This window comes from Podarcis gaigeae (assembly GCF_964106915.1).
Source record: "Podarcis gaigeae genome assembly, chromosome: 3".
Lineage (NCBI taxonomy): Eukaryota > Metazoa > Chordata > Lepidosauria > Squamata > Lacertidae > Podarcis > Podarcis gaigeae.
This window is the reverse complement of record NC_139680.1, coordinates 32689116-32714573: the sequence shown is the minus strand read 5'-3', so window position 1 is coordinate 32714573 and position 25458 is coordinate 32689116. Positions and strand designations below refer to the sequence as shown.

The 25458-nt window shown below is 42.7% G+C and overlaps 1 protein-coding gene across 3 annotated transcripts in view; it reads left to right on the top strand.

The window, feature by feature from the left end:
- Positions 1 to 25458, top strand: part of HMGCLL1 (3-hydroxy-3-methylglutaryl-CoA lyase like 1) — a 90299-nt gene that overhangs the window by 17102 nt on the left and 47739 nt on the right. For all 3 annotated transcript variants that reach the window (XM_083730656.1, XM_083730657.1, XM_083730655.1), the window contains exons 4-7: positions 578 to 673; positions 3029 to 3177; positions 11023 to 11086; positions 15085 to 15273. In XM_083730656.1, coding sequence (XP_083586782.1) covers positions 578 to 673; positions 3029 to 3177; positions 11023 to 11086; positions 15085 to 15273 — 498 coding nt within the window. The remainder of the gene's footprint in view (positions 1 to 577; positions 674 to 3028; positions 3178 to 11022; positions 11087 to 15084; positions 15274 to 25458) is intronic.

Here is a 25458-nt window from a genome sequence, read left to right as displayed (position 1 = left end):
ATAATAATAAATTAGCATGCATAATCTTTCCTCGCCCATGGCTTTGAAATACACACAAAAAAGACGAGATGAGGCCATTAAATAAGTTATTTTATTCCTTTAAAAAAGCTTCTTAAAAAAATTAAAAAATGCTATTGTTTTCATGCTAAACATAGGTACCCAGAGATCCAAACAATCCAGTCCTTTGCATAAAGCAGCCTTTCTCAACCTGTGGGTCCCCAGATGTTGTTGAACTACAACTCCCATCACCCCTAGTTAGCAAGGCCAGAGCTCAAGGATGATGGGAGTTGTAGTCCAACAACATCTGCGGACCCACAGGTTGAGAACCGCTGGCATAAAGGGAAGGGGCAAAATTGGACATGGAAGTTCAGTCCATTTTGGTGCAAAGATCACTTCTATGTGACTTCTTGTGAAATGAACAAAGTTTTACTTTATTGATATTTAATTGTGTTCAGTCCTGTGTTGCTACGTCATTTTTTTAAAAAACCGGTTCAGTTACCTTGTCAGTAACCAATGAATAAGTATCTGATACTGTCATATGACTTTAAGAAGCTAAAGCTACATTTTGTCTTTGAAGATGGCTGATCACACAGAAGTCATGAGAGGAATAGAATGCTACCCTGGAGTCCGTTATCCAGTCCTTACCCCTAATCTTCAAGGCTTCCATTCTGCTGTACGTATACTGCATGGCTTTATCTTTCAGTGAAGCTCCAGGGTCTTAAACATATTTAGCTATTTTTATCAGAAGTCAAGATTGCATGATCTAACCCTATCTGTGGCATAAATTAGGCTACAAGAGGTCTGGAGGGTGCCAACATTAGAGCAGGCCTTCTCTGTGGTGGCTCCCTGCTTGTGGAATGCTCTCCCCAGGGAGGCTTGCCTGGTGCCTTCACTAAGGTGCCAGGCAAAAACTTTTCTCTGTAACAGGCCTTCAACCTGATAGAACATTCTGTGCCCTTTAAAGAGTGTTTGTGGGAGTGGGGCTTATTGGTTTGCTTTTCTTCTTGGTTTATTATGTATTTTGTGTTCTCAGTTTGCATTTTTATGTTGTGGACTGCCCTGTGATCTTCAAATGAAGGGCAGTATACAAATTGAAGAAACAAACAAAGAGAAATAAATAAGCGCAATCAGAAATCTATGCTAAATTTCACATGAACAACTTCAACTCAGTACATAACAACAACTTTTGGTGAATAACAAGTGGGGTCTGCAACAAAACATGGCTTTGTTGAGTGCTGCTGTTCAGGATTCCAGCAACTCAGTTGCACACATCCCTTTCCATTTCTTTGCTACCAGCAATGCATGGTCTCTGAACATATTCAGTCCTCATTGGGCTGTTTTTGGAGTCCCTTTCCTAAAAACAGATTTGTAGCTCTTCAGGGGTTCTTCAATCCTATTTGTGGATGTTGTGCCTTTGGCTATATCTGTGTGATCCTGAAACAAAAGGTGAGGAAGAAATTAGTTTCAGTTTGCATTCAAATACTAATCTTTCTAATTCACTCTTCTTACAACAACATGTGAGCTGAAACACAGCTGCTTGTCAAAGTTTGCACTTCCCTGAATTTTGAGGTGCAGTTCTGCAACTGAAAAAATGTTTAAGAATGCATAAAATAAAGGGGAAGTGTGCATATATTAGTAAAAAATAATGCATAAATGCATTCTATTAGAGCAGGCATAAGCAAACTCGCTCGGCTCTCCAGATGTTTTGGGACTACAACTCCCATCATCCCTAGCTAACAGGACCAGTGGTCAGGGATGATGGGAATTATAGTCTCAAAACATCTGGAGGGCCGAGTTTGCCTCTGCCTCTATTAGAGGGAATGGCTTATAAAATTACATATATTGGGCAAAATTGCATACAAAAATGTGTAAATCAGGAGAAATGCACAATAAAATGCTGACAAATTCTAATGAGGACAACATGGAAACTGATGTGGAAATGTGGAACTTATTTGGAGACTGGTCAAATGAGAAACTGAGATAAAATGAAATTGAGAGAATCGCCCACCCTTGGTGTGGGAGGACTTGAATTGGTAATAGAGGGAATGATGTAAACTACACATTTTCTAAGTTGACATTATGGTTTCTGGTGTCTTCTTAAAAATGAAATGCCAAAAAACAATCTGTTACACCTCATCTTTGCTTTCCACCTGCATTTGACAGCTTTCTGTGATCTAGGCACAGGTAGGAGTGTTTACAAAAAACAGGACCGTCTTATTTCTAGAATTCTGCTTTAGTAGGGTTGCCATACATCCAGACATAGCTGGTATTCTGGATATATGGCAGCCCCTGCCAGTAGTGTAGATTTTGGCAATTTTCATTAGCAAAACTACAAAAGCTCAACAACTTTTGTGTCCAGATTTTCACTTTTTGAAATACAGCAACCCTAGTTTTAGAGGAGAAAAGAGATTTAATTCACATAAACAGTTAAGGCTTTTCTGTGAGCCCCGTAGTGACTGTGCAAAGTGCATGGCCTTCTGCCTCAAAACCTTCACTTGCTTCCATGTGGGAAACTCATCATCTAAAGGACTCCCATTTATTTCAATGACACAGGTTTGCTCGAAAGGACATTTAGATAATTTTAGGGCCGGTGCCTCACTTGTGCTTTCGTAACTCATTTTAAACATGTGGAGAAAGAGGCTTTCTGTAAAGCAAAATCAGTGTTGCTTCCTGGAGTGATCATTAGGATAATAGCGTCATGAACCAACAGAGGCAATGAGTTTAGTTTATTACAGCCGCAGTGCAAATGCACGTTTCCAGGAGAGTAAATCCCATGCAACACAGTGGGACTTGCTTTGAAGTAAACAAACAAGTATGGCGTGGTACCAGTTGAAGTCATTTTCCATTTAAATCAATGGGAATGATTTCTTTTGGACCAACCTTTGTTAGCTAATGCTTCAGATAGTAGGCTTACTGCTAAACATAGCATGCACAAAGAAAGAAAGATGTAAAGTTATTTACTGGGGAAGGGGGAATAAACAAAACCCAACCACATTTGTTCTGTTTTTTGGTCCTGTTTGATTTTTAGATTGCTGCCGGTGCAACAGAAGTGGCCGTCTTTGGTGCAGCTTCTGAGTCTTTCAGCAAAATGAATATTAACTGCAGCATTAACGAAAGCATGGAAAGATTTGAAGACGTCGTGAAGTCTGCCAGGAAGATGGACATTCCAGTGCGAGGGTAAAATGAAAAAGGCCACGTTTAACCAAGCTAGCAAATTTGTGAAAGCTGCCTATAAGTTCATGATGTTGAGAAGCTTTTTTTAGAAACAGAAATGGACTGTGGCGCGTATGATGGGGGGAACAGCGGAAGGACTCGCTTGCTGTGTTCAATTCAGGAGTGGCCTGGGGGGTGGCTAGGCCACAGCTGGACTGGCACACAGCTGGTAGAGCCAAATGGGCTTTGCTGGTATGCCTGCACAGCCCTGATCTCGCCACCTGTAATCACACCATCCAGATCAGAGGCAGATTTAGGTCCGGTTCACTTGAGCTGAAGGGGCGCTTTTGCCTTTCCCCCTCATTCCCAAGTAAGCCTAGTAAGCGCTGGGCTTGGAGAAGGAGTCTTGAGGGCTCTGACTGGGTCCTAGAGTCCTCAACGCTCCTTCCCAAAGCCTAGTTGGCACTTGCCCAGCTTTGGGAAAGAGGCAGGAGGGCTCTCTCTCTCTGTGTCAAATTTTGGCCTTGGAGACTTATAACCAAGGTCGGGGCCCATCCAGATAAGCCCCTGTAGGGCTGCTGCTGTGGGGTGTGTGTTCTTCTGTGGCGCAGCCCCACCACACTGTCGTTCCAGGGTTTACTTCCATAAAGTGTGTGTTTAGGATTGTAGCTCCAGTTATTTCACTTTGCCACCCAACCTCCCTATGCAACAAATTCAAGTTACAAGAAAGGAGATTCCGACTAAATATCAGGAAGAGTTTTCTGGCAGTAAGAGCTGTCCAACAGTGGAACTGACTCCCTCAGGAGGTCATGGACCTTGGATACTTTAGCTGAGATTCCTGCAATGCAGGGGGTTGGACTAGATGACCCTCGGGGTCCCCTCCAACTCTGCAATTCTATGATTCTATGAAATGCCCAAGCTTTGTTGCCCCAACAGTATTTTTTGGAAAATTGTTTCAGATGTGGAAGAGGAAGGGGGTGCGGGCTATTGTCACCCCCTCTTTATTGTGTTTGTAAGCTGTTGCCAATAAGTGGAATAAGTGAAGGGAAAGGGAATGAGGGCAGAGGCCTTTGTCCTTTTAATTTGTGTTCCGCAGCAACATGAAAGGGAAAAAGCTTTGCCACTGCTGTCATAAGAAATGCCCGGTGGCGTTCCCATTTGCCACGTAACAGCCCATTGGAAGCGATGCAAAAAAGAAAAAGAAAAAAGAAGAAGAGCTACTTTCAGAAATAATTTTAAAGGTTTCAGTTTTGGTTTTCTGTTTTCACTGGCAACCTGATGTGTATGTAGTAAGCGTAAATCAACGGCAGTGGGTGAAATTAATGGAAAATGTGCTTGAAAACTTCGCTGAGAACTTAAGCCTCACTCTGTTGTTGTGTTGCTACAGCTGGAGCAGCATTTACTAAATCATCACAGAAAGCGCTCTATGTTGCCCGCTGTCGCACTAAAATATTTAAGTATTTACTGGAAGAATTCAAGGGCTCATTTTAAAAAGAAAGGAAGGAAGCTGGTATGTTCCCTTAGTACTTTTACTGATTAGTTTTCTAATTAAGTAATTATCAAATACCTTTACTACTACCTTAATTCTATTAATTCCACGAATAAATTTTTATGTATACAGACTCCATGATTTTACAGGGACACATCCAATGAAGTTGATTAGAAGTAGATTCAAGAAGTAGAGTAGACACTCCCCCAAGGCCCTGGTGAGGGAATCGCGACATTGGCGTCCTCTCCTGGTGGTTTTGCCTACCTCATAGCAGTCGTCACAACTGGTTGGGCATTGTGGCAATCCTTGTCTTGGATGGAGGGGAAGTTGTAGTCTCTGCCTGCCCCTCCAAGTGTTGGGGTATCCCGTTAAAGGGGTGCGGGGGGTGTGTTGCCATGTCCTCATGCCCAGCTGGGAACCAGGGCCAATGACACTCCCCCAGACGGTGGTCCCTGCAGGCATTACCCTATTTGATGTAAGTCTTAGGAACCCCCTGCCCAGATTGACCTATGTGTCACTTCCGGCAGGCAGGCCGGTAGTGTTTTGATTGCCCCATGCCCAAGCCAAACCTCTTTCATCTGTATCCAGGAAAGTTGTTGCCTGTTTCGATCCCCAAACCAGTCTCCATGTTACTTTAATTCTCTGTGGTGTTGGCGACTGGGGAGCATAATACCTGGGACCTGTAGTGCATATTTAATGGACAGTATTCACTGCAGCAAGAAATTGTGGTGACCAATAGCTTAGATAGCTTAGAAACAGGAACGAGGAAACTGTGGTCCTCAAGATGTTGTTGAGACTACAGTCACATCCAGTTAAAGCACTCTTATATCACTTTTACAGTCACTTTTACAAAGAATCTTGGGGAACTGTAGCTTGGTGGGGGGGTCTCCAAACAACAAACTCCAAACAACAAACTACAATTCCCAGGATTCTTTGGGGGATGCCATGACTGTTAAAGTGACATGATAGTGCTATAAATTTCTGGTGTAGATGTCTGGACTACAACTTCCATTATCCGTGGCCATTGATTCTGCCGGCTGCGGCTGATGGCAATTGGAATCATCTGGAGGAACAGCAGCTGGTTTCTTCCCTTAAAATGTGTTTCAGGAAAATCATAGAAAATAGATCTATCAACAGCTATTGTTTGCCATTGTTATATGGAGCCTCTACATTCAAAGGCATTATGCCTCCATGGTTATACCCATTGCCCAGGAGGTGCAGCAGCAGGAGATGGCTGTTGCCTTCATGCCCTGCTTCTGATAGCTCAGTTGGTTAGAGCAGTGTTTCCCAACCTTGGGTCTCCAGCTGTATTTGAACTACAATTCCCATCATCCCTAACCACTGCCCTTGCTAGCTAGGGATGTTGGGCGTTGTAGTCCAAAATCAGCTGGAGACCCAAGGTTGGGAAAGACTGGGTTAGAGTGTGGTGCTAATAACACCAAGGTTGCAGATTCGATCCCTGCATGGGACAGCTTCATATTCCTGCATTGCAGAGGGTTGGGCTAAATGACCCATAGGATCCCTTCCAACTCGAGAATTATATGAATGCTCTATGAATGAACTTCATAAAAAGACACTAATTGGCTATTGTGAGCTGTGATTCAGAGGGGCTGTTCTCTACGTTATTAACATTTGGGAACATTCCATCAGATTCTTCTAATAGCATCTATTAGATGACAATAGATGCTGTTAGAAGAATCTGATGAGTGTAGTTGCTCCTATTTTACACATTAAATTGCATTTAAGTCTCTCAGTTTGAGATATTGCTGTTCAGAGGTGTAATTCAGAATGTGCACAAAAACCCAAGTATACTGTTGGATTCATTAAATACCAACCAGGGTCATTCCCCGTAGAAGACTGCATGTTATTGGAGTCAGTCGCTTATGAGTATTATTATTGTTATTAGGAAATGTGAATGTAATAAATAGAGAAAAGGTTAAGTAAAACTATTGCAGTTAGGCAGGGGCCGGGACGGTGCAGGTGGATAAAATGTTATAGTTTGGTAAATTCAATTGCCTGCTTAGCCAGGAAACTCCCTGGGTGGTCTTGGCAAGTAACTGCATCTCTCTGTCTAATCTGTTTCACTCGCAGCATGATGAAGGGGAAATGGCTTAAGAATTGTAAAGCACAATTTTGGTTTTTGTAAATACATTTACTGATTGCTAGGATGCTTTCCATAGCTCCTTGATGGTTCCCACCCCACTCCTTTGGGTTCATGAGATCCACTTCCTGTCTGTTTAGAGTAGAGCACTGAAAAGCTGTTTGGGGACAGATGCCATAGAGCTGGTTATTCCCTACTGAAGCTGACCTGCTTTACAACAAAGGCTGGAAGAGTTTTTCTAGATAAGATGCCCATAATATGAAAATGGAGCATATTTCAGAGCTCAGGTTATCCCGGCCAGATAAAGGATGATACTTCTGGGGTGCCTATGACGACTTGCTGGTCTCTGATCCTACCGTCCAGTAGAAAGCCTGCAATAAATCATCATCATCATCATCATCATCATCTGAGGACTGCATTCCAGCAGTGGCTGAAGCCAGAGGCAAAAAATGGGTGAAGCAACAAATGTAAACTTTACTTTTGTGCAGTAGGCTAGTTTCAACACCCCCCACAGCCTCTCTGAATCCTCCACCCAAGCAAACAACAAACTCTAACAGAGCGCAGCCAGGCAAAAACACTTGAGGAGGGGTGTCAATGGCCAGGGACGATGGGACTTGTAGTCCAACAAAATCTGGACACCTTCCCTGTTTGAGATGACTGGGCCAAGATTCAGTTTTAAGAGTCTTTTATACTTACATTAACTTTGAAACGCTGCTTTGTAATGCAAGTTCCGATGTCTTTTAAAACCAGCTGGTTCTTGTTGTTAAAAACAGATACATAACTGTAGCTGAAGATTTAAGAAATCTGCTTGATATTTTTAATTGCTATTTATCTATCTTGGAATAAACAAGGAAGCCCCCGTGCTCACTGGAACATGAGATTTTCTTGTTGAGTTATTAAGAGTGCAATCCTCTAGGATTTGGATTTGGAAGATCTTGAGGCTTCCCAGCTCAGCTGGGGGAAGCCCCTTAATCCCAGCATAGCTGGAGATTGCTCTGCCAATGAAATTTAAGCCAGTGAAACCTAGACCAGCAGCATAAGTCCTCAAACGCGATATGGCATGGAGAGGCAAGAAGAGATACATAACTATTCCAAACTCTCTTTAACTTGACCATGTGACCCAGATCCAAGACCGTGTGACTCAGGCCCACAGCTAGCAGCCCTGCTTGTCACTTGGGATCTAGTTTTATTTTCCATTGTACTTTATTCTATCTCTGCCATTCTTCATTTTCTTTTGTCTTCCCCACATTTCTTCTTTCTGACCAAACCAAACCAAACCAAACCAAACCAAAACAAACCAAAACAAAACCCTAAACTAAAAAGAAAACTGTGTTGCCATTAGTGTAACCCACCTCAGGTCAAGATTCACACTCACACCATACATTTGACATTCAAAATACATTTAAGGCACGCGGCTTCTCCCAAAGAATCATGGAGAATGAAGCTGTCTTATGGTGCTGGGAATTGTAGCTCTGACAGGTGTACACTACAGTTCCCAGGATTCTTTTCAGGGGTGAGCAATGACTTTTAAATGTCCTTTAAATGGATGGTGTGGATGTTACCAAGAAGTGATCCACTTGTGGTTCACACAAATGATTTTACTTCATTTACTTACAGTAAAATTCAATTCCCACCCCCCTCATTTCTACAACTCACTGTGGCATGAAATGGAATGGAATCCAATGGAAATATGTAACATCAAGTCTGCCTAAAGGAAACCAAAGTTATTTGCATCTCTTTAGCAACTGTTAGGTATTTTTGGGTCAAAGAAATGGTTACTCATAATGGCCACAATCCAGCACACATTCACCAATGCTTGAAGGCCAATGAAATCCAAAGGATTTAAGAGCCTCTTTAAATATTTTGTTGAAGTCAGTAATATCTCACATTTGGTGTAGCTGATTAAGAGGTAGACCAAAAAAGCATTAGGCAGGCTTATTTTTTTTAAAAAAAACCTCTTAACCACTCATTCATCTAGATAGATTTCAGGATGGTGCACAATAATAATGTTAACATAACAATAAAAGCAAAATGTAACCCATCATAAGACATTAGAAACAAAAAAACCAGCATCTTATTGTCCATTGTGATAATAGGATGCTGGACTAGATAGACAATTGGCCCAATACAATTGGCTTTTCTTGTGTTTTTATGTTCTTATTATTTCATTATTAATAATGGTAATCTATGTGCTGAGTACTATGTGCAAAGAACAGATTTGAAACGGACTCTTGGCAATCCAAAGTCCTTGATTTTGACTTTGATTAGGAGAGTTTGCCTGAGTATTCTAGCCCTTTACAAGTCACATTTCTCTCTTCCCAATTCTCAGCATTTTTAGCAACCATTTGGCTGCTTTTTAAAATATGGCTTCCTCCGTGGATACGTCAACTGCTATATTTAAGAATTTGCTTTGGGGATAGATCCCCTGTTCTTCTGACATGAACTTCCAATGCAATTGAATCACCCTGCAATGAACAGTGTAAATTACATGCAAACATACAATGTAATAATAAACAGGAAGCAGGCAGCATCTGTGTCTATGGCAAGAGTCTCAGAGGGCTCTTTGCATTCAGCTGTGCTAGCAGCTCTCTCTCTCTCTCTCTCTCTCTGTGTGTGTGTGTGTATGGTTTTGTAACCATCTCCGACAGATTCCTACAAGAGGCTGGCGCTCCTGTGCAGAGCTGAGTTTCTGCTTGGATTGATTGCACTTTTGCTGAATGCTGATGGTGATAAATTGCACAGCTACCCTCAGCTGCATGCATCCTCCGTACAAGTTCCCCTTCCAAGTCCCACATCACAATAAAAGCATCATTTTCTGTCCCAGAAGAAGACGAGCAACAGCTTCATTTCCCTTCCCTTCAGGGCATCCGAGATCATCCTTTAAAATGCTGAAAACCTTTTCATTTGCCAATTAATGCACAAATTTAGCCGACGTGCACTTTGATACTGGAGGAAGGAGGAAAGGGTATGCTGGTATTATCAAAGGGAGTTTTATCTAGTTTCATCTCATCCTTTTTACGGAAGGCAAAATGGACACAGTTAATACAGATACTAGCAAGATGTTGTCTAATATCGTTTGTAAGTTAGCTCTTCATTATGCCCTTCATTTCTACTGTAGTTGAGAAAAGAATACTGTTGGTGCATTATAACACATGTCAAGGCTTTCTGTAAGATCCAAAAATAAGTTTTCAATGTGGGGGTGATTTTCCATGTGGGGGAAGGCTGTTCTGATTGTTGCCTTCCATTCTTGTAAACTTGGGATCCTTTCTACAATACTATGATTCTAAAGTGACAAAATATTTTGGCAAACTCAAGATATAACTGTTTATAAAAACTTGTTTTTTAAAGGATTCTCCTATTGCGTGTTCAGACCTTTAAACCTTTCCCTTAAATAAATTCAGACAAGACTCAAATTTTGGTTTGGTTTTTGGCAGAATTTAGGCCACAACTTTATTGATTACAGCATGTGAGTGGTTGCATAAGCTCTGCTTCGACTAGCTGCCTGCACCGTTGCAGGTAGCGCTGACCCAGGGCAGCAGCATAGGTCAGCCTAGGGTGAACAGCGGGATAAGCGGAAAGCCGGGAACAGGCTATGTCCACCACCCAGATGTCCCCCTGGACTCAGGCACGGGCACAATCCCTTCACAGGGTTGACCAAACCTTTGAGTCCCTGGATTCCTTTAACGGAATACCCTTCACATAGGGATGGCGAGAGCGTTCCTCCATCCCTATCACCTGAACCAGAGCCTATCCGCAACCTTACAAGTTGTGACGATTTGCTACGTGGCAGGTGAAACCCAAATGGCAACAGCCAATCAGCCAAGTGGGGAAAATTCCTGCCATGCCCCTGTCCCAATGACAGATGACACACGATGGCATAGCAAGGTCAAGCGCAAAGCCCTAAAAGTAGGGAGAGGTGGGCGGGTGCACGCACTGAAAGAGGAAGCTTTGGGTCACGTGCATAGGTATATATAGGTCCCTTGATCCGCTTAGCCTGCATCCCATTGGCCTGATTAAACCCAGCATCAAGGGACCTACCAGTTGGGTGTTGTGGCTATCCAATCATCCCCACCCACAACACAGGGTTTGGTTGCCAGGTCTCACCACAACACGTGCCCTCTTTAAGGGAGGATCCGATATCTTCCTGGCTTAATTGTTCATCCTAGTAAAATGCATACAACCTAGTAGAATGTTTCAACATGCTAGTTGAAGAATGCTTCTGGTGGGGCACTGATGTGTGCATATTACCAATGCGTCTGTATTCTTTTTTCCTGTTTAGGTATGTGTCTTGTGCGTTGGGATGCCCTTACGAAGGAAGTATTGAGCCAGCAAAAGTTGCGGAAGTAAGCCACTTAAAAACAAAAACAAACAGCCCAGAAATCTTTACTTCCCTGGGGATCCGTTTTCTTGTCTAGGGAAAGCACTGGTGACTTGAGGGCTTTTTATTTGCACAGCTTTTTCTTATTCTCATTTTTGTATGATTTTATTGGATTATGTAGAGCAGTGTTTCCCAACCTTGTGCCTCCAGATGTTTTTGGCCTACAACTCCCATCATCCCTAGCTAGCAAGACCAGTGGTCAGGGATGATGGGAGTTGTAGGCCAAAAACATCTGGAGGCACAAGGTTGGGAAACACTGATGTAGAGAACAGACAGACAAAATAAAAATCCAACATAAAATATCCCCATATCAAAACAGGAGAACTCAGAGCATTAGCAGAAATAATGCCCATTGAGCATGGAACAGGAATCTCCACAGTTCTAATCTGTAAAATAATAATAATAATAATAATAATAATAATAATAATAATAATAATAATAATAATAATTATTATTATTATTATTATTATTATTATTATTATTATTATTATTATTATTATTTATACCCCGCCCTTCCCGGCCAGAGCTCAGTATGGCTAACACCAGTAAAATTAAAGTAAAAACATAATGGGGGGGGGGAAACCAATTTAAAATACAGGTTAAAATGCGATTTAAAATGCAGCCTCATTTTAAAAGTAGCCCATAGATCAAAATCATAAGGGTAGGGAAACATAAGGGTCAGACTAAGTCCAAACCAAAGGCCAGGTGGAAATAGTATCAGTTTCTCACATCACAGTGAAAAGCAGACCTCTCATCACCTTTACACCCCAGCCGCACATTCAGTTCTCTGCATCTCCTTCTGCATTGCAGTTCTTAATTGTCTCTCTCCTGCTCCTGGCCATGCATACAGACTGTGTCATAGCTAGTAAAAGTAAGGTAAAGGTACCCCTGCCCGTACGGGCCAGTCTTGACAGACTCTGGGGTTGTGCACTCATCTCACTCTAGAGGCCGGGAGCCAGCGCTGTCCGCAGACACTTCCGGGTCACGTGGCCAGCGTGACGAAGCTGCTCTGGTGAGCCAGAGCCGCACACGGAAACGCTGTTTACCTTCCCGCTAGTAAGCGGTCCCTATTTATCTACTTGCACCCGGGGGTGCTTTCGAACTGCTAGGTTGGCAGGCACTGGGACTGAGCAACGGGAGCACACCCCGCCGCGGGGATTCGAACCGCCGACCATGCGACCAGCAAGTCCTAGGCGCTGAGGTTTTACCCACAGCGCCACCCGCGTCCCACTACATAGCTAGTAGCCACCAGCATTTTGTCGTCATTAGAACTATAGAATAACCACCACCTTTGGCTAACCAACTGATTGAGGAAGCAGTCAGGTTACACAATAGATTTTAAATTCTTCACTTGATGGCACTTGATAGCATTACTCATACCTGCAGCATGTGCTATGAAACACTTCTGCACAACCCAAGACTTCAGATCAAAGTTGAAAATTTCTAAGAAACTGTTGGCCTATCTGGGGTGTGTGTACACATTGTTAGCTCATCACTTGATAACTGTAGCATCAAGTGATGACTTACATGTGTAAAAACACCCTTGGAACTTGGAGTTACCTCATGACAGAGTTTTCATCTCACCTGGCATCCATCTTAATGCATTACTTCTCAGTACCTCTCACAGCGCTGTCAAATGATGCACCTCAATATTTAAACCAGCCCTTTAATAGTAGAGGTAAGATAGGACAAATGTGTGTAACCATGAAATAAATAATAATAGTAGTAGTAGTAATAATAAGCAGCAGCTCCTAGCCACATTGCAAAAATCCAGGGACAATGTTTTCTTTTTCTCTGTTATTGCCATTACAGTGCTAGAGTTTGTTTCCACTTACGGTAGTCCCCCCCCCCCAAATAAAAATTCTTCCATTTTATCCTGCCTCTTAGCCCTGAGTATCTGTTTACATGGAGTTTATCACGGTACTTCTCCCAGAGCAGATACAACTTCCATTTATTAAGAATAGCAATTTTCTGATTCAGTTGGTTTTCCCCTCAAGCTGCATGTGACATATGTTTAGATGTATTGATGGTGACAGGTTTAGCTGTGCTGTTCCCATATTTCCTATTGCAAAACCATATTGGAGTTTGTTCTCCAAAAGACCTTGATATGATGCTCAGGCCAAGTTCCCGCATCCCCCACCCCCTTGTCAATAAAGCCTCTTTCAGCATTTCAGCAGGAATGCAACTCTTCATTTTGATTCCACAAATATCCTCTGTTTTTCTATCTAATGCCTTCTTCTACAGAAGATTTGTCAGATTTTGTCCTCATTATCGTCATTATGAGTTGCTTTCGGGAGCGCTTTAATTTTGAAAGTGGCATACAAGTTGCATAACAATAATAAATAGTATAATAATAAATAATACTAGTAGCAGGCCTTGGAAAGCTATGAACAATCTCCCCCTTCCCAAGATTCAGCAGAAATTGTATACAGTATGCCTGATTTTTTCCGGGTAAGTCATGGAACAGTTATGCCAAACTAAAAGAAATAGCCATCCTCCTTGCAGACTTTGTGTCATTTATTTTCTGGCCTTTAGATTAAGCATATAATCATGAGGGACACCAGGGACTAGCAGCTTTGCACCCTGTCAGCTTTTATCACACTCGTCCCACCAGCAAAACCCATTATTATCTTTGGTATTTTACCGATTTAGCACTTGTCATCCATCTGTAGCTGTTTCTTGTATCTCTGCACTTGGGGACCACGGTGCAGTTGGCAATAAAGTGCAATAGGAAAAACTGTAGGACATCTGTTGAATCAAAAGTATGTGGCAAAAGCGTTATACATTGCAAATTCCGAGTGACATTATATGGCCTGTTAAGAAATATATAGGTGTTTTCAGTGTCTAGGAAGAAAGGGGTAGGTTCAGGGAATGCATGATTCCACAGCCTTGAATGCTTAAGAATTGTGGGGTCTACACCAGCTCTCTATAGTTAATAGCTGGCTCTGAATTTTAAAATTTCTAAAAGCTGAATGGTATATTATGTCCTGGAGGACACTGTATATTTTTAGTGGGCTTTTCTCCTGTGCTTGTATGCTGGACCCAGCTGGGCTTAGGATGCAGGCCTGAATGCAGTAAATGCAGAGAGAAAACCCCAGTCCTGCTGCTTTGAGCTGAACAGCAGGAGTGAACATTGGATCGCTTCCAGGAACACCACTGGTTAAAAGCTCCTGATAGGTGACTGCACTCTTGCTTTCAAGCACTAGACGATGCTCATGCCACCTGGGCCTAGGATGCCAGCACAGAGAAATACCTTTCAGGTGCGTCCAATGCACCCTTCATTCTACATTTGCCTCCCTGAATTTTTTCTGTAAATATATATTACTTTTCAGATTCCCAAACACAGGTAGGCAGAAAGGGCTGGGCTGGGGAGATAGTGCTTGTAATCCATCTGCAACAGAAAATCTCTTTGACTTCCATGGAAGTATTAAGCAGGCAAATAAATGCCAGGTGTTTGTTTCACTGTGAATTTGTTTAATTCGTTGAAAACACCTGGCACTCTTAAGTTAATGTTCAACAAAAGAACTTAATTCTGAAAAGCTTGAAAATCAGATAAAGAATGCAGCCCTGTGCAGAGAGGCATAGCCTGAAAAATCCCAGAGCAGAAGATGTTCTAGAACAGCCTTCCCTAATCTGGTGCCCTCCTTGTAGTTGCTGAACTACAACTCCCATCAGCCCTAGCCAGAATGGGTAATAGTCAGGGATGAAGGGAACTGTAGTCCAATAACATCCAAAGGTCACCAGGCTGGGGAAGGCTGTTCTAGAAAGGATAGAACCACCTGTTGAAAACAGACCCCCTCAGGATTAATGCAGGAAAACACAAAAAGGAGATGACTAGGATCCTAGTGTTAGTCTTTTCCGTTCCTCAGAAATCATGCATTGGTAAAAGTCACTTGAAACTGCTTTCTCCTTTCCCTGTTCTTCTTTTGCTTACGTTTGGTTCTCCTACCATTCCCTCCCCAGGTCTCCAAACGGCTATACAGCATGGGTTGCTATGAGATATCCCTTGGAGACACCATAGGTGTGGGGACCCCAGGCAGCATGAAGCGCATGCTGGAATCTGTTATGATGGAGCTCCCCGTGGCGGCAATTGCAGTGCATTGCCATGACACGTACGGCCAGGCTTTAGCCAATATCCTCACAGCGATGCAGGTAAGGTCCAGTCTCTGGTATCATCCAAATACAGTTTTCTCTGCGCTAGCCTCATTCATCCTTGAATTTACGTAGGCTCCAGAAAGGAGAGGAAGAGCAAGCACGGGCATATGCAAAGTTCCTCACTTCGTTTTAGCAGCAGTGAGCAGCTTCTTTGGGACTAAGGATTGGTTTGCATAACCTCCAGAGCAGAATGGGAGCCTCTTGGGCATGGCTGCTCCCATGCTAGGGAGATGCTCATTGGTAGACAGTGTGCTTTGAATGCTCCCAGATTCAATCCCAGGTAGCAGTTGATGGGAAAGAGCTCTGCCGTGGATCCTGGATAGTGGCTTGGTGCTATCTCCACTGACTGCTAATGACTTTTCAGGATTTCAGGCAACTTATCTCTTTGCCCTCCCTGGAGATGCCACTGTACTAGACTGGGTGCCCCTGTGCTCCAACTCACTGTAAGGCTATTTTAAATGCTCATAAGCCACTGTACTGCTGCCCCACCCATGTGATCAGTTTTCCCCCAAGGTTACCTAGATAGGCAGGTAGCTGTAGCTGCCTGCAGTGACTCTCTCACTGCTAATGCTAATGTATGATCTGGGTTGGGTCCAGGCCAGGTGTGAGTCATGAGCTGAGGATCACATGCTATAGCTTAATGCGAGTTGCACATTTCTGCACTGCATCAGTCTGCGGATGGCTGTCATTGATGGGCACACTTTACATATTTGTCCGCAATCTTATTCAAAAACAAGAAGTTCAGTTGCACATGTGCAAAAATATATAACGGGAAAAGATCGCAAACGTGGACAGAAATGGATAGAACACCATGGGCCGGTGCAAAATCAAAATATAGCAACCTGTGAATTATTATGCATACGATATTTGATTTGTTTATGCCTTCTTGTGTATTTCTTCACTTTATACCCTACCAAGCATCTTGCACCCAAACATTGCAAATGAATCTGTAGCCGAGTTGGCTGCAATCTAGTGGCTTGGATTCTCTGCATGGGATTGATTGTACTGTTAGACTCTTAACAGTTCAAGAGTAACCCAGGCATCTTGCAACAAATATAGAAGTTTCTTCAGTACCACTCTGCATCATAACATAATATATTGCTACTTTAAGTGCTATTTCCAAGGCTTTAGGAAGAGTGGAAATTGGAAATGTCCTCAGGAAAATATTTTTTTCTGGTCCCAGCTGGTGACTACTGAATTGTCGTATTGAAAACCTGCTGCATGATGAATTGCCCGAGCTTTACTATATGAAAACTCACTAATATATTAGACATGCTTCCTTTTAGGCAGAGTGCTGTTAAATTATAATTCCAAATGAAACGATGGGGACGTGGGTTTTATTTCGACATTTGCTACTGACTGCAACAGTCAGAGTCCGACGCTAACTAGTTTCAAAGTGCACATTTGTGGTGCCTCTTAACTTAGAAAGACAAGAATTAATCTGCATGTGGATAAAGGAGACTTAAAAACAAAAAACCTCAGAGCCTGTGGAATTCATTAACTGGGATACTCCAAGCATTTTCCCTAACAGAACCGCTTTTCTTTCTGAAGATCTTAGCTCTGTTCTATAATTTTTCATAGCAACGTGTTAAAAAAAAATGCAGGATATTGTAGCCCTCTTAAGATGTTCATGAACACATGCGGGGAAAGGTATATAGTGGAGCAGGGCCATATGTCAACGCTGCCCGCTCCAGTGCCAGTCTTGACATGTTCAGCACAGAAATCTGATGGGAACTGGCTGAATATGCTTAGCGGTCTTCCTGCAACTGGGACATTGAACCTGAGACCTTTTGCATCCCAAGGACGTTCTCTACCACTGAGCTACAGCCCTTCCTCCAAAGACTTTGAAGTGTGTTCAGTCATGTGTGCTTAGAAGACCTTCCAGCTCAATGTGGGAAGGTCAGTGTGGAGTGGATTCACCCGACACACCCAGAAGCATAGTGGGTCAAGGGCTGGCACATACTCCCCCTCTCACATGTACAGGCTGAATTCCCAAAGAGGTCTTATGTGTGTTGTTTTCTGGCAGTGTGACTGCAGTACTGTTGATGAACAACTATGAAAGGCAATTTGCATCGTGCTATCTGTGGCCGAGCCAAAATGTGGCAGTGGGGAATCCTAGATGGCTGTTAATTGAGCTGCAATGTCTAAATTGTGAGGGAATGGAACCTTCCAGAATACCTGTCCTAAACAGCCTAGCTTTGGAGATTGAGGTGGATGGGTGGAGAGATAGATGATGATAGATGATAGATGATAGATGATAGATAGATAGATGATAGATAGATAGATAGATAGATAGATAGATAGATAGATAGATAGATTAACTGTGAGGCAATGCAAAAACTGACCTTGAAAACAGGAGTTGTGTATAGTAAAGGAAGCTGCGGACCAGTAGAAAACTGAGTGGATGATGCTCCTACAAAATAGGAGTCAGGTGGGAAAGTCCCCAGAGGCAAGATAGCTATAAGTAGAAGAATGAGAATGCAGTAATCTAAGAAATGAAACCTGAAGAGGATAAGCAGGATTGGGAAAGACCAGAAAAGACTGGGAGAAAGGAAGAGAAGAATGAGCTGGCCCCAACCTAAATATTATTTACACTTTCCTGCATCCCTTGAATTGGACCAATAGATTATGCTGCCTAAATATTGCCTTTGAGCTTCTATACTTTCAGCTACTGCTGTAGCTAATTCAGTGGCTGGGAATAAAACACATTTCTCAATTAGCACAGAGAGAAAGTTCATTTGTACTAGCAGAGAGTGGGATGGGGGAGATGAGGCTAAATTGTAGGTGGCGCCAGAGGATATTTATGAACCAGAAATTCCAGGTTCCTTGATCCCTGTTGGCATTGCCTCTAGGCAGGCAGGGCCAACAGGGAATGGCAGCAGGAGGAAAGGATGAGCACCAGAATAAATCAGGGAACCTTGAAACCCCAAGGACAGTGGGAGCCAGTGCTGCTGATTGAATTTACAGGCCCCTGAACACATGTCAGTAAATGAATGAGCCCTTTGGTCCCTGGAGCGCATAGATATGGGAACTGACAGCAGATTCCCAGGGACAGGGAGCATCACTGAAAGGCCATTTGTCATGTGTGTGTAATATACATAGGTATATACATAGATGGATACATACCGTATTGCTGGGACTAGGAATACAATGTGGGTACCTAGAAATGCAGGGAGCCTAAAGAAAATGGGGAAAAGTGGAAGGGCAAAAGTCAGTCCTCCACTCAGTGGCGTAGCGTGGGGGTGCAAGGGGGGCCGGTCGCACCGGGCGCAACATCTGGGGGTTAGGGCTAGGGGGCGCAAATCCACGGGTTAGGGGCGCAAATTACTTGCCTTGCCCCGGGTGCTGACAACCCACGCTACACCACTGCCTTCACTTTTTCAAAACAGGATTGTAGGAGGTGGGGCACATTACAACTTTGCACTTGGCCTGACAAAATTATACTTTCTCTGGAGTTGAACAATGCACGCTTCTGAAAAGCTAGAGTAAACAGCTTTTCCCTCCCTCCCTCCCTCCCTCCCTCCCTCCCTCCCTCCCTTCCTTCCTTCCTTCCTTCCTTCTGTCCATCCGTCTGTTCTTTCTTTCTTTCTTTCTTTCTTTCTTTCTTTCTTTCTTTCTTTCTTTCATTGGAGAGGTGAAATGGTAGACAAGAAAGGGTTGTGACTTCTCTGGAAAGTCTTTTTGTTACCCACCCCTTTAAAAGGGGCTCCCTTAGTTGTATGTGTTTGCCTGCAATGTACCTGCATAAGCTCTAAGCTTTGGGTAGGGTATGTATACAGTCGGGCTTTACATGTCTGTAAAAATTGTTGACCCCTGCCTGAATAAATTTAACATCTTTATTTAGCAGGAGAAATAAACTAGCATGATAACTAAAGACAATTCCTGTAAAGACAATTCCTGAATGAATGAAAGCAGAGCAACATTATTTAGCGAACTGTAGGCTGTAATATTCTTTCACCAGTTCTCTAGATTTTTGCTGTCTTCTTCTGCTCAGCATGTTTGTGGCCGCTATTTTTTTCTTGTTCTGGCAGAGATAGTACTCAGCCTCCCCTCCCCTCCCCTCCCCTCCGCAAATAACAATACTTTGATGGTATTTGATGAAGATAACTTTCCATCATTCAGTTGTGCCCTACTCCAAATGATATTGGACGAAGTCACTGAATCTGCATAAGAAACTACCTAAGAGGTTTTATAAGGGTTGTTCTAACGAAAGAGTAAGTAGTGAAAGATGGCTGACTGCTTAGCCAAAACATTCAAAGGTTAAGATTACAGTGCTCAAGCCATTTACCCTGAAGAGGCATTGCTAAAATAAAAATAAAAAGATTTCTCCAGAGTAAGTAGTTTGAAGCCTGATCTAATTGTTGATGCCACTGAAAGGAATAAATGTCAGGCATCAAATTGGGATATGATGTCTTTCTAAATAGTGTGTTTTTGGTGCAAATGAATAAAGCATATGAAGGAATGTTTCAAAACAATAAGATTTTAAACAGAAGTATGGCTAAGTCTTTTCTTGGTGGCTGAAACTTGGCTGAACCCAGAAACTGGGATATTAAAATATCAGACTATAGAATTTATAGAAGTGACAAAGTCAGCAAGAAGGAGGAGGCGTGGCTGGCTGTTTGAGTAAAAAGAGTGCTTTGAGTAAAACTGCATGTGTAGACTGGATAACATGTCAAAGGCAATGTGAAATGGCAAACCATTATTTATAGGAAACTGTGCGACCTCCAAGGGAGAAGGAAACAATCTGGACCAACAAGATGTATAACCGATACTAGTTGCTCCTACCATTACCGGTATTGTTACTGCTTCTACCATAACAACTCAACATTACATTTGGATTTAACAACTTGCTGGAGGCTTGTACAGAGCCCAAAACGGCATAGTTTCTGCCCAGATACTCAGGGCGCTTCCAGGCTACCTGTTTATTGGCCATTAATCCTGATCTTCTTGCAGGGGGATTTGACAACATCGGGTATATATTTTGATTTGTTTGTGGGTTATGACTGTCACTGTGTAGGCCAATTTAGGAACATTTTTTTCAACCCAGATGCAGTGTTCACACATGATTGGCTGGTTTTCTCAGCCAAAGTGCTGGTGATCATCCACACTCAACACATGTAGAAAGCCAACATCTTATATTAGTAGAATCGGCAGAGATGATACACTGCACCAGTGGTAGGTCAAAAGATTTATGAGAGGAGGTATTTTTTTCTTTGACATTCTTCAGGTTGTAGCTCCTAGTTCAGTGCTTAACTGTTGCAGCTGAGAGCAACGTCAAGAAATGCTCTAAGGTAGAATCCACACAAAGTATACCAGGACACCATTCAAAAGACCTGCATTAGGACCTTGGAGCTAATGTAGAAGGGGGCAACTGGTGAGGATTTTGGGAGAAGGGTGATAAAGGAGTGGTAGTATTCAGCTGTAGCAACATATCTACATGTAGAGTGATCTGTATCGCTGGCACCTTTTTATACTCTCTGTCTCATTCATAGGTGTCATTTGATATATGTTGTGTTGACTTCATAAAATAAAAGTGGATTATTTGATGAAAAAGTGATAACCATTTATTGGGATTTGGTAGCATCTTCTGCATTCACAAACCAAGTTAGGAGAAACAATTGTATATACTTGTTAAGATACACACACACACACACACACACACACACACGGCTTGGTCTTCTGAATTCTATATGGAAAATTGCCAAATATGTAGTGAGCATTCTGTGCTTTGATTTTTCAGAGTGTTGTACTAGAAATCTTAATCTTAAGGATTAGACAAGAGTAATAAACAAATTTTGTTAAGTGGCTGAAATAAATAAAAATTGTAAATATAAAAAAAGGTTTCCTGCTGTGATCATACCAACAAGGTGGTGGAAGATTCAGTCTCCAGTTCCCAGATTTTATTTCTTTAACATATGTCTTACAGAACCATGGAAAATGAAGATAAGATTTCCAATTTTCCATGTATTTAACAGGGGATGGGGAAGTAGACTAGCGTGAGAAACAATGGAGTCCAGATATTTTTGGATCCCCATTACTTATATGGCCAATATATCCTTCAGGAAGCAGAGTGAATTTTGGAGGAAAACGGTAAGTGTAACAGAACTTACTTTATAAATAGACACAGGTTTTTTTTTTCAGTCCAGCAATTCCCCAAACCTGCATCTTCTGGAAAACCATATCAATAGCACATGGTGCTTAGTCTGATGCTACATATAGAATTGAATCATGGCATTCTTGCCTTTTATGGTTGTCGGGTGTGTCTAGGAGCTTGTATGTGTCCTCTCCGCAGCAGCTAACAGCAACGTTGGGGGTGTGTGTGTTAGATTAAGAGAATGGCACAGGATAATTTGGAAGCCCCCTGTCCCTGGCAGCTTTTAAGGTTAAACTCAAAATATCAGGATTTGTGCAATGTGTAGTTTGACCTTGCAATGCAAAACGCAAATAAACTATCCTAGAATTATATAACCCGGAATGCTATCAAATGATATGGTGCTTCCTTTAGATAGCCTTAACAAGTTCTCCAAAGACTTTTTGAAATGATGTGTTTACTCACTGTTGCTCTTACTGGCATTATCACTATTTAGTAATATTTGAATATATGAGGCTTTTGCACTGTTCTGAAGTGTCAGGGACTGGAAAGGGGGCCTCTAGCTTCACCCTGCACTCTACAACGGCCCATAGCTGTCAACCGTCCCTTATTTGGCGGGAAAGTCCCTTATCCCAGCGCTGTGTCCCGGTGCTGTCCCTTATTGATGATGTCCCTTAAATTTCCCAGGTTTCAAAGGAAGTAGCTCCTCTCTGTCCCTCCCTGCCAGCCAGGGAGGAGGGAGGCTCCAACTGTGTTGCTTGGCTGCATTGCTCACCCAATAAGGAGTCTAAGAACGACTGGGGGATGGAGCTTGCATGCCTTGTGCCGATCAAATCGGCCGTGTTGCCTGGGGACTCACCTTTGCTCAGCACTTCCCAGTGGAGAGGTGACAGTGGTTTTCCTTGCTGCATCCCCTTTGCCGGGTTGCTGCGCTGTGGGAACCACCGCTTGAGGCTTCGTTTGGCTGCTGGCTGGCCTTTCTGCCTTTGGCTTGGAGGGGCTCAGAAGTTGAACATACCTGTGCTCTGAAAATCCCTTATTTTGACTGCTGATCCCTTATTTTCGAGGCTGCTGGTCCCTTATTTTCAAATCTGTAAGTTGACAGCTATGCAATGGCCATGTCAGAGGCTCTCTTGCAAGCAAGAATCATTCTAATAGGCACAGAAAACAGGATTAAGACAAGGGCAGGTGAGGGGGGCCAAGTAAATGAAGTTCCCCATCAAGCAGCTGATCAGCCACAACAGTTGTTTTTAAAGAAAGCTCTTCATATGTTGCCCAGTTCCTGCACATGCACCCAGCTGGATCCAGGCCCTTGTCTTGAGATCCAGTAGTCCATAACATTTACTGGGTTGGTTTCCCTGCCAACCACCCAACTCATTTTTGAACTCTTCCAAGAAAACAATATGACCTGAGACACAAAGGAAGCTGTCTTATATTGGGTCACGCCACTGGTCTATCTAGCTCAGTATTCCAAGGTTTCCCAAACCTGGGTCTCCGGCTGTTTTTGGAATACAGCTCCAATCATCCTAAACTAGCAGAACCAGAGGTCAGAGGTGATGGGAATTGTAATCCAAATACCGCTGGAGACCCAAGTTTGGGATCCCTTGGTCTACACTGACTGGCAGTAGTTCTCCAGGGTTTCAGGAAGGAGTCTCATAACAACTTGCAGCCCCCTTAAGAAACTACAGCTCCCAGAATTCTTTGGGGGAAGCCATGGCTGTTTAAAGTGGTGTCATAGATCTTGAAATGGGTGATGCAAATGTGACCTTAGTTCAGAACCTCAACGATCTTTCCCTAGAGTTGTTCTTATTCTGGAAATAAGCATTCCTCAAGAATATATAACAAATGGCCCGCAGGGAGTTGCAGCGTCGACCAGGGGTAAAATCTATGCAATGTTTAGGGACTTGTGTAAAATTCAGACGCCTTAATTTCATTGAAGAAAAGGGGAAAGATGAGGGATGGATTTGGGCCTACCACTTTATATGGCTTTTTTGCCTTTGGTTTCCTCTGGGCTTTATTAAATTGATTTCTCCTGGAGGTAATTTGTATTTCAGGCTCTTTAATTAAATATGTAACTCTTCCACTGTGAATTTTTCAGCTCTTCATAGCCAGTCAGCCTCATCTGTCACATATATCACTGCCTTTCTGTTAGCAAGAGGAATCGCTTTTGCCTTCTCAGGAGTCTTGTGTTGTTTTTGAAAAGCATTTTACACCTCATAAGTAGTCGAAGGAGGGCTTCTATATTTGGAAATCATTTGTAGCTCTCAGCACATGTCACTCAGGTTGGTCTTGTACCTAGTTGGTTGCTCAGATCAGATACGAAGAAGAAGCATCCATCATTTGTCCTATCTCAGGACTATCACCATGTCACTTCTGCTTTCTTCGTGAAATTTGGAAATGCTTTGAATACACTTTATTATTTTTGTTTAGGCCATACTCTGAGACCCCATTCTAGGAAAAAAATCCCCTCATTTTAAAGTCTTATTTTTCATACATCTGGCATTCTAAACTCCCCCCGCCACCATGCTTTAAACACAAAAAGAAAGGGGGGAAAAACCTCTTCTGGGCTCTATGCCTCTTAGATTCTCCTCAATGTGCCAAAGTGGTGACTAAAACTGCATACAATATCCCATCAGAGGCCCATTCAGGTTCAAGTTAAACTGCAGTTCGGCTGTATAAAAACTTTTAGTAGGATCCATGTCATACAAGATGAGTTGTTAAGCCTTAATTTTATGTGTGCATTATCATGTTTTCTGCTTACATTTTGGCTCTGATGGCTTCCTCAAATCACCCTTTTCCCTTAACATTGACCACTTTAATGCATAAGCGAAGTGGGGATTAGGCTGGTAGCTCCACAGGAAAATGGAAAATATAACAAACAGATGCCTCGTCTCCTTTAATTCTATCATTCACTGCTGTTTTTCTGGCGCCTTTCTTAATATGTGTGTGTGTACACTAAGTGTATAGTTGTTATCCATGTGCTGCACAGACTCTAGGTATCTTTCCTTAAGGCAGAGCTCCGGTATGAGATGGATGAATCTCTCAATTTTGTTTTCTCCCATCTCCCATTTTTCCAGTCTTAATTTCAGTTCTTCATGTTTTCACATCAGTGTGCATTTTTTAAAAGTCCTCATGAAAACTCGCTAGAGTTTTAGTGCCAATATCTCCCAATATACACGTTTTTATATGCTATTTCCCCTAATGTGCACATTTGCGGAAGTGCAAATTGAGAAACATAACCGGTTCACGTATTGTTTCAGGAACTGTGAACTAGGGAGTTTCATATTAAAATGTGAACCAGATTTCTTCGCCATCCCTAGCTCTGGTTGAAGGAAACATGGCACTTAGAGTGCCCCTACCACAATATTCCTTCTGGAGACACAGGTGGTGCTGTGGTCTAAACCACTGAGCCTCTTGGGCTTGCCAATCAGAAGGTTGGTGGTTTGAAACCCTACAATGGAGTGAGCTCCTGTTGCTTTGTCCCAGCTCCTGCCAATCTAGCAGTTTGAAAGCACGCCAGTACAAGTAGATAAACAGGTACCGGTCCAGTGGGAAGGTAAACGGCATTTCCGTGTGCTCTGGTTTCCATCATGGTGTCCCGTTGTGCCAGAAGCTGTTTAGTCCTGCTGGCCACATGATCCGGAAAGCTGTCTGTGGACAAACGCTGGCTCCCTTCGTCGTGAAAACAAGATGAGTGCTGCAACCCCATAGTCACCTTTGGCTGGACTTAACTTTCCAGGTGTCCTTTACCTTACCTTATTCCTTCTGGGGAAATGTCATTTTGCTCCCCCCCCACCTCTTTACCCCATTGTTTAGATCCAAGAGTTGGCTATATTGGAATAAGGTTGTGTGAGTGTTGTAGACCTCTATTGGATAGTGCCCATGATGTTTACCAGTGAGAGGCACCAAAACTCAAGTCCTATCCTCCAGTGCCTTGTTATTATTTAATTATAAGCTTTATAAAGTTTTTTAAAATGCATATATTTAAAGTGCTTTAGGCTGCAATCTTACTAGAGGTAAGACTCACCAAACTCATGTAGACTTCTGAGCCGACAGGTGCAGGATCATGCTGTTAGGGACTGATCACTCCT